Genomic DNA, 8,412 nt, shown 5'->3' with positions numbered 1-8,412 from the left:
ATAATTACTTTAATATTTATATAGGTAATAACTATTAATTTATATTAATTTATTTATTTGAATATATATTTATAACTATAAATTCATAAATGGTGCCCTTGCTTTTATTTTTATTAAAATATACAACTAATTGAATTAATTAATTTATTTAAATATAGTTTTTGGCCCTAATCCAGTCCATCTAACCGTTTCCCGGTCAAATTTAGCCGTTAGACAATATAGCCGTTACCTGGTCAGGAAATATAGCCGTTGGATGCTCTGCTCTGACTATTTAATATGCTAAACTAGATCTGTTTCTTCAACTTGTCTTCACGATGAACCACACTGGTTGGTTCGAAACACGTCGACAAATGAAATATCATATGATTATATTAGGTAATGTATGCTTTATAATGCAAACTTTTATGCCTCGGCCCAAATTGTTCATGGTTGTTGTATGGCATGGTATCAAGTTAGGTTTCCCCACCTCGAGGTTGAATTTTATGGTACCCTAATTGAAGTCATCCCCAAGTGATTAAGTTCTTACTAGTCATTGATAGACCGACAAGTATGGGGCGACCAAGTTCCATGTTGCTTTGTAGAACTTACAGTAGAATCGGTAAATCGCTTAGGCTTTATCGGCGATAATCATTGATTCCATGCATATAAACAATCAACCAATATAAAGAAAAATGCATGGTCGTGATCACACCTTTTCTCCTCCACAACCTTCTTCAAGACCTCATCTTAAAATGTTGCATCACTGCTTCTCACTCGATATAAGCATTGAGACTAGAGAAACAATTTGTAATGATCAGTAAATGCTTTCTTAATCACCCTTCTTTAATTCACCCTCTCATTCTTTCTCCCGGAGCATACATCTTCGCTCTTGTGCTTTTGATTATTTCTTAATCATCCCCTTTTTAGTCAGTGTCCCGCTCTTTCTATTAGAGACATACATCTTGTCTCTGGCGATTTTGATTGTCAAGGCCTTAAAAGAGACCACAGTAGTCCTATCCCCAATCTTGAACAAATGTTTTCAAGCATGAAGTTATGATTCCCGATCATGCTCAAATTCCTTGACCCTCATAAGGTGGGACAACTTGGACCAAGCCTATTTTTCTTCATCAAAAGAGATGAGGTGAAGGTCCTTAGACATAGTTTCAAATTCTTCTTAAATGCCCGGGTGATGTAAACAAAAAAACTCACGGGGATGCCGTGCCTAAAAATTCATACCATGCATATCCACCAAAATCATAACCATGGTGAAAGATGGAAGCAAAGCCATTACTAATTTACCAGGGAGATGCTACCATAAATTTTGTTTACACTAGCAATGAAATGTTAAATCCAAGGCAAATAACGAAGCGCACGAGTCAATTACAACAAATGAAATTTTATTTGCCTTTTGACGCAGTGCAATTCTATAGTTGAAATGTATAAAATCAATTCCACTCACACTCACACGATATAATGGATGGATGATAGAATGATATAATGGATGGATGATAGAATGATTTTTCCATTGATTTGTGTATATTATTAAAAGTATTTTGTGGAGGTTGAATCCCATCATGTATCTAATAATTATTAATAGTTAAATTAAAATTCTAAAATTCTGATTCCAAGATTCCAACACTAGATTCCAAGATTCTAGAATTAAAATTAAAAGTGAAATGGATGAAAACCTTAAATTCCAAGATTCCAAAAATAGGAAGAAATGCATGCATGTGACCAAACGTAAACCTAAACGTAACAAATCCCAATACCAATAAATAATACTTGGGAAGAGTAGAGTGGATGATGACAGTTACACAGTGAAAGAGAAAGCGAGCGAGATTTGAATGATATTTGGCGAACGACAAGCGGGAAGAAGCACCCAAGTTTTATCTCTCTCTACCTGCTGGCAGCCATGGGAGCGGCCACGCAATTCATCTCAGAGAAACCCGCACCACACCTGCAAAAGTGTAGCCGAAGCCACACCTGCAAAAACGTTGGAGCTCCAAAGAAAAATGAAGAAGACAGGGATAGACGGGGGAGAGGTCAGGCTCGGAAAAAGATTCAGAAAGCCTGCCGTTACTGGCTCGCAGGCAATTGCATGCACACAGGAGATGACTGCAAATATCTGCACTCCCATGTTGTTGGAGGCTCCGATGTCACTTTCTTGACAAAGCTCGTTGGCCACAGTAACAAGGTATGTAGCTTCTCGGTTTCCTTATTTGCTCTGCATATTCTTAGCTTGTTTTGGTTGGCTTCTGGTTTTCTCGCTCCCTCTGCATACTCTTGGTGTGCTCGTTCTTTGGTTTCCTTGTCTGTTTTCCATATCCATTTGATTTGCTTGGTTTCCTTGTCTTTTCTCCATATCCATTTGATTTGCTTGGTTTCCTTGTCTTTTCTCCATACCCATTTGATTTGCTTGGTTTCCTTATTTTATGTGCTTTGTTTCTGGGTTTTCTTATCTTCTTTGCATATCCATTTGATTTACTTCCTTCCCACAGGCTATTCGAGGGATTGCTTTTCCTTCTCATTTAGGCGCTGCTGACAAACTGTATTCCGCTGGACAAGACAACAAGCTTATGGTCTGGGACTGCCATACAGGCCAGGTACTCTGAGCTTTTATTTACACTCAACTCTTATACTGTCTATAAATATCTTCATCGAAGCTTGACGTCTTCTTTCTTAAACAGGGTACACATATTCCTTTACATGGCGTGAGCGAAGCTGGATGCCTCCTCAGTGAAGGTCCTTGGATTTTTGTTGGCGTTCCTAACGCTGTCAAGGTAATTTAACGAGATTAACCTTAGTATTAGAATTGTTTTTGTCAGTGTGATTTCCTTCAGGTTGCTAACACAGTGGATTTATATTTCAGGCTTGGAATACTCTCACGTCCACGCAACAATCTTTAGATGGCCCCAGGGGACAAGTTCATGCCCTTGCTGTCGTTAATCAAATGCAAATGCTTTTTGCTGGAACGGAAGTGAGTCTCGTAAACTGCTTTGGCTTATGTAGTCATATTTGTTGTGACAAACCCCCTGATCTAAGGAGAGATGGTCAGTGGGTTACTTGACTCCACTGCCGTTGACCGGATTTTTTTTTTTGAAATACATAATGCCAAAACCAATTTCCTTCATATGTAAGGACTACACCAGTTGACCCGACAATTGACTCATGGGACTTGTCACGAGACTTCTTGACACCACCGCATATCCTGACATGACCAAAGATATCTGAATCCTCTACAAAAATGACCTAGTTCTTCTTCTTCTGTTTTTCTTGGGTCAAATACTTACATTATTTAAAATTCATGAAGGAAATAAGTAGGGGGTTGTCACATTTGTAGTGTGTTTTCTTTTTTAGCTAAACTCTAGGTCATGACCAGTGTGTTCGAAATCGGTGGAACTAGCCAGTCCGACCAGGTTGGGGGTTGAACTAGTCTGTTTCACAGCCTTGAACCGGAAGTGGCCGGTTCGGTACCGAACTGACTGATTCTATACAATTTGACCAAAGACATTCCAAATGTAATTAAAAAAATAAAATAAAATAAACATGAATTTTTGAGTGGGGCGGCATAACTTTCAAGCCTATGGCTCTTGAATCCTTATCCAATTTATGGTAATGTCCTCCTTTTTCTTTTTCTGTTTTTTTCATCCTTTTACTTAAATTTTTAACATTAACATGAAATAACTGAGGATTTTTTTAGAGTGGTTCCAACTTCATTGGAATTAATATGGAGAAAGCAAATTTCTAGAGCTCGCTCAAAATCTAGTAGACTTAACCGTTTCTCGGGATTTCAAGATTGGGGGAATTGCAATGTTTCCATTGGATTTTGTCATGTACGAGGGTATGGAACTAGTAATTAATCAAGATCACCAAACCCTCTATGTACCCTGATGTTAATGGCATTGGTTGTCAAACTCCTTTATCAAGACCCTATAAAAAATGTACCCATCGCTCAAACAAAATCTTGACTCGACATGCTACGCTTTTTCTATCTTATTTTAATGCTTAGAGTGTGATATTGATGACGAAGGTCCCAACAGAGGCAATGGTTATGATGATATGTATGTATTTGTTGTAGCATGATTTTCTTTTTCTTTTTTTAGTGCTAGAGGCCATCTAGAGCCTATATTTTGTTGTATTTTCGTTTCAGAGATGAATTGCACTCAATGCTATTTTGGTTATGTGCACCCTTACATGCTATATCAATGAGAAGTTTTGCTTGTCTGTGTATAAAATGCTTTTGATTCATACGAATGCACATGACTATATATCTTTTTCTTTAAAATTTGAATGTATGTATTTTCGGCCGACCAATTCTCCAGTCCGGTTTTTTAGTGGTTCTGGTCCGGTTTCAACTGGTTCTCAGCTCGCCAATTTGGTTCCGATAACATTGGTCGTGACTTGATTACATTATATAGCCCCACTGATTACGTTGACTTACGGTTTTACAGGATGGCACTATTTTTGCATGGAAATTTAATTCTCCAGCCAATGCCTTTGAACCTGCAGTTTCCCTCGCAGGGCACACCCTGCCTGTTGTCTCATTGGTCTCAGGGGCAGGAAGACTCTACTCCGCTTCCATGGACCACACAATAAGGGTATGTTTCTTTGCTTCTCGTCCACTACTTTTATTTGTATTTGTTTACACAGTAAGATAAAAGAAAATTTTGGCTAACCTGGTTAATAAAAGCACAAATAAACATTGTTTTTCTTGCAAGCTTTGATGTTTTTCATTCACTTACAATTTTAGAAAATGAATTATGTACCCAATTCCAGATGAGTTTATATTTGACAGTTGTAAAGAAATTCACAGGTCTGGGATATGGAAAGTTTTCAATGTATACAGACCTTGAGGGATCACAAGTCAGTTGTAATGTCTCTTCTCTGTTGGGATGACTATCTCTTGTCGTGCTCATTAGACAACACGGTGAAGGTAAGGAAGACTTCATCATATGTCCATGTTTCATTCAGGAAACAAAATGGTGCACAGACTTTATTGGAATTTCTAGCTCATCAAATGCAATGCAGGTATGGGCCGCTACATCAAGTGGAGCCTTGGAAGTGACTTACACTCATAGCGAAAAGAATGTATGTTATCTAATCCTCTCTACCTATAACAATTGTGTACATTTTATAATTAGTTTTTTTATCCATGCAACAGCCTATTTACTTAGTTGCAGTGCAATGCTATTTTTGTATTCATGATTTATCTACTAAGTTGCATTGCAACGTGCTTCTATTTGGCATGGTGGTCCTAGGCTCTGAAATCAAAGAGGGGTAACCAGTCCATGGGGATGGTGTGACCTCTTTATTTTTTTAAAGCCAAAGTGACATCTAGATTATTTATTAATTATTTTAATCAAACATGTTTTGTTCTGCTGCAATTCTGTAGTTAGTTTTATGATTTATAAGTCTCAGTAGTTGAAGGACGCCAAGGCCCAAGGGCAAGACATTTGTGCATCAGAAATTATTTAGTGGGTTTTGTGATTTATAAGTCTTGGTAGTTGAAGGACCCCAAGGCCCAAAGGCAAGACATTTGTGCATCAGAAACTAGATACCACAGTAAAATCAAATTCCACGAGAGAGTCTATGATTCATTCTTTTAATGGTTTCTTTACTTCTCTCAAATCTAAACATCCAGGTTGGGAGCTTTTAATGTATTTTATTGGAAAATCAACTACACTTACTACGCAAAATCTCTGATATTTTGCAAACTTGAAGTTGTCTGTTTTATTATTATCATTATTATTTTAATGCAGCAAGGCCTTGCATGTAAGTGATATTTTGTTTTTTGTGTATGGTGTAAGAATCGAGTCAAACAATCCTATTAAGTCACTAGATATTGCAAGGTTTATGTTTCTTTTCTCAGAATTAAGTGGAGTTAAATTATTTTGGTTTTGCTTCTCACAGGGTGTTCTTGCACTATGTGGAATGAATGACAAACAATCCAAGCCTGTCTTGCTTTGTTCCTGCAACGATAACAGTGTGCGCCTCTACGACTTGCCATCGTAAGTATAGCTGCTCTTGAGTTCATTATACTAAAATACTGGAAAATGGAAAAGCATTTTTGATCATTCTGAGAATGAAAACAAGTTGGCTTTGGAATGCCTTTGGGCTATTTCAGGGTCATTTTGTCCTTGTTTTAAAAATATTTAATGGACTAGGAAATTGTTGATGCGCTCATTTATGGAGTTACATGAATGTGCTCATATTGTCTGCTTTTTGGTAAAATAACATTTACGGGTTTGTCTCAGGTTTAAAGAACGATGTAGACTGTTCTCGAGAAATGAGGTGCGAGTATTCCAGCTTGGATCTGGTGGATTATTTTTCACTGGTGATGGAGAGGGGGAACTTAAAGTATGGAAATGGGATACCCAGACTCTATGAGAGGCTGAGACAACCTATAAGAGTTTTGTTGTAATTAAGAGTCTCCAGTTGAAATGCTACTGTGGTCACTCCGACCCTTGTTCATATCTCCCACATGTGAAGCTCCTCCTGTACTCTTTTCACTTAGCATACTCTAACTACATCCACGCCGCTATGATCGTATTGGTCTGTGGAATAAAGTCACATTGACAGAGGTATCTTTAGATGGCCCTGGGCACAAATTCATTCCCTGGTTTTGTCGCTAATCATATGCCTTTCACTGAAACACAAGTAAGTCTCCTGCTTTCTTTCTGTAATCATCTGTGTCATGTGTTTTGCTTTATTAAGTAAAATCTAGTTATATGTATGGCATCTTCTGTTTACTGTGGTTATAGTTTTCTCCATTTTAATTTTTTCTAAACATTATTTGCTGACAGAGAAGTGGAGGACATTTTCCATCCCATCAGCTGTGCATCACATACAAACTAATTTTGTCTCCACCCACAATCATTTACTGGCTTTTGGTAAGATTTGGGACCATATTTATCAATTTACGGTCTTATCAAAGTTTTCTATACTTTCAGTTTCATTTCAGATCCATTTATACTTTTTATGAAATGTGGTAATGCACTTTCAGAAGTTGATGGCATATTTCTCCGAGAGCAGACTTTCATAATTGTATTGTCATTTATCTGCATATTTTGAGAAACACATTTCTTTTGCAGGTGGGCTATGATATTTTCCATCTCATCATATGTGCATCGTGCAAACTGATTTTCTTTCCTCCCACAATCATTTACTAGCCCTCAGTAAGGTTTGGAAATTGGGACCATATTTATCAATTTATGGTGTTATCAAATCTTCTTCCAATACCTTCAATTTCATTTCACATCCATTTATATTTTTTTTATGAGCAGTTGTAATGGATTTTTGGAATTAGATGATATATTCTCCTGAGACAAGACTGTCATTGTTGTATTGTCATTTATCTGCATGTTTTGAGGGACATATTTATTTTGCAGGTGGGCTATGACACTTTCCGCCTTCTTAAAATGTGCATCAGATGCAAGCTGGATTTTTTTTCCATCCGCAATCATTTACTGGCCCTTGGTAAGGTTTGGGACGATATTTATCAATTTATGGTCTTATCAAAGCTTTCTATACCTTCTGTTTCATTTCAGAATGGATCCATCTATACTTTTATGTGGTAGTGCATTTTTTGAGATTTGATGATATATTCTCATTAGAGCAGACTTTCATGATTGTATTGTCATTTATCTGCATATTTTGAAGGGCATTTATTTTGCAGGTGAGTTATTGCTGGGGCTGCTCCGTTGTTGACCAAGTTCCACAAGTTGTGGGCTTTGTTAGTTTAGGATATCCTTTTGGTGTGCGGCTGCATCAATAATCTTTGGTGGGCACCACAAATCTACTCTGCAGTCTCCAAAATCAAAGGCAGTATTGCAGCCATTCCCTTCTTGCAAAGCACAAAGCCCAGCAGATGCAAAAATAATGGCACGTCCTGTGTACTTTGGACGATGTTCGAAAGGTTTAGATGTGAGATACCTGGGTTGTAAGATACTTGTTGGTGAGGCTGATTAGGCTGTGCGACAGCTATCACATTGCTCAATCAACAAATATTTGATTCTCTCACTGTTGGACTCGATTTGATTATTTTTTCCCCTTTGGTATAGTGTTGATTAAGATACGGGACTGGTTGAATATACTGTTACTGATTAGCATTGAGTGTGAATATCTCATCTTCTTCTCAGTTTCAAGAGTAAACTTATATTTCCTAGATGTTCCTAGTGGAAAATGTTTGAATAATTTTGGTATGCAAATATCTTGTCTTCTTCTCAGTTTGAAGTGGAAACTTGTATTTTCAAAATGCACCCAGTGCAAAATGTTTCAATACTTTTGGTGATCTGATAAGTATACGTTGTGCAAACTTACATCTATTCTCATTAATTAGATGGTGCCTAGGCTGCGTCGATTTTTACTCACTATTACACAAGCAAATATTCATCCTTGGCATGCGTACGAACATTGTTCAGCAAGGGGTGGAGC

The 8,412-nt window shown here is 37.4% G+C and overlaps 1 protein-coding gene and 1 long non-coding RNA gene across 4 annotated transcripts; both read left to right on the top strand.

Moving 5' to 3' along the window:
* The first annotated feature begins 1,818 nt into the window (after positions 1 to 1,818).
* Positions 1,819 to 6,413, top strand: LOC149267613 (zinc finger CCCH domain-containing protein 17-like). The gene is made up of 9 exons (XM_089433699.1): positions 1,819 to 2,173; positions 2,478 to 2,582; positions 2,667 to 2,759; positions 2,849 to 2,956; positions 4,431 to 4,577; positions 4,793 to 4,912; positions 5,008 to 5,067; positions 5,890 to 5,987; positions 6,234 to 6,413. The coding sequence occupies exons 1-9, from the start codon at positions 1,892 to 1,894 to the stop codon at positions 6,364 to 6,366; spliced, it is 1,146 nt and encodes a 381-aa protein (XP_089289825.1). The 5' UTR covers positions 1,819 to 1,891; the 3' UTR covers positions 6,367 to 6,413.
* Positions 6,414 to 6,506: 93 nt separating this feature from the next.
* LOC149267612 (uncharacterized) lies at positions 6,507 to 8,134 on the top strand. 3 transcript variants are annotated; one of them, XR_016261212.1, is made up of 5 exons: positions 6,507 to 6,636; positions 6,783 to 6,869; positions 7,071 to 7,154; positions 7,368 to 7,455; positions 7,655 to 8,134. It is a non-coding gene; the product is annotated as an uncharacterized LOC149267612 (long non-coding RNA). The 3 variants fall into 3 exon arrangements; XR_016261211.1 differs by having other exon boundaries at positions 7,071 to 7,159; XR_016261213.1 differs by lacking the exon at positions 7,655 to 8,134 and having other exon boundaries at positions 7,368 to 7,457.
* The last annotated feature ends 278 nt before the right edge of the window (positions 8,135 to 8,412 follow it).

Source organism: Pinus tabuliformis, chromosome 6 (assembly GCF_031772625.1).
Source record: "Pinus tabuliformis cultivar Carrire ecotype Pingquan chromosome 6, CPIR1, whole genome shotgun sequence".
Taxonomy (NCBI): domain Eukaryota; kingdom Viridiplantae; phylum Streptophyta; class Pinopsida; order Pinales; family Pinaceae; genus Pinus; species Pinus tabuliformis.
Note: the sequence above shows the minus strand (reverse complement) of the source record. Positions and strands in the feature narration are given on the sequence as shown.

Coding starts and splice junctions, on each gene's coding strand:
- LOC149267613 (XM_089433699.1), top strand. CDS start 1,892: ATGGGAGCGGCCACGCAATTCATCTCAGAGAAACCCGCACCACACCTG. Junction 2,957..4,430: donor TGCTTTTTGCTGGAACGGAA/GTGAGTCTCGTA, acceptor ACGGTTTTACAG/GATGGCACTATTTTTGCATG. Junction 4,913..5,007: donor CATTAGACAACACGGTGAAG/GTAAGGAAGACT, acceptor AATGCAATGCAG/GTATGGGCCGCTACATCAAG.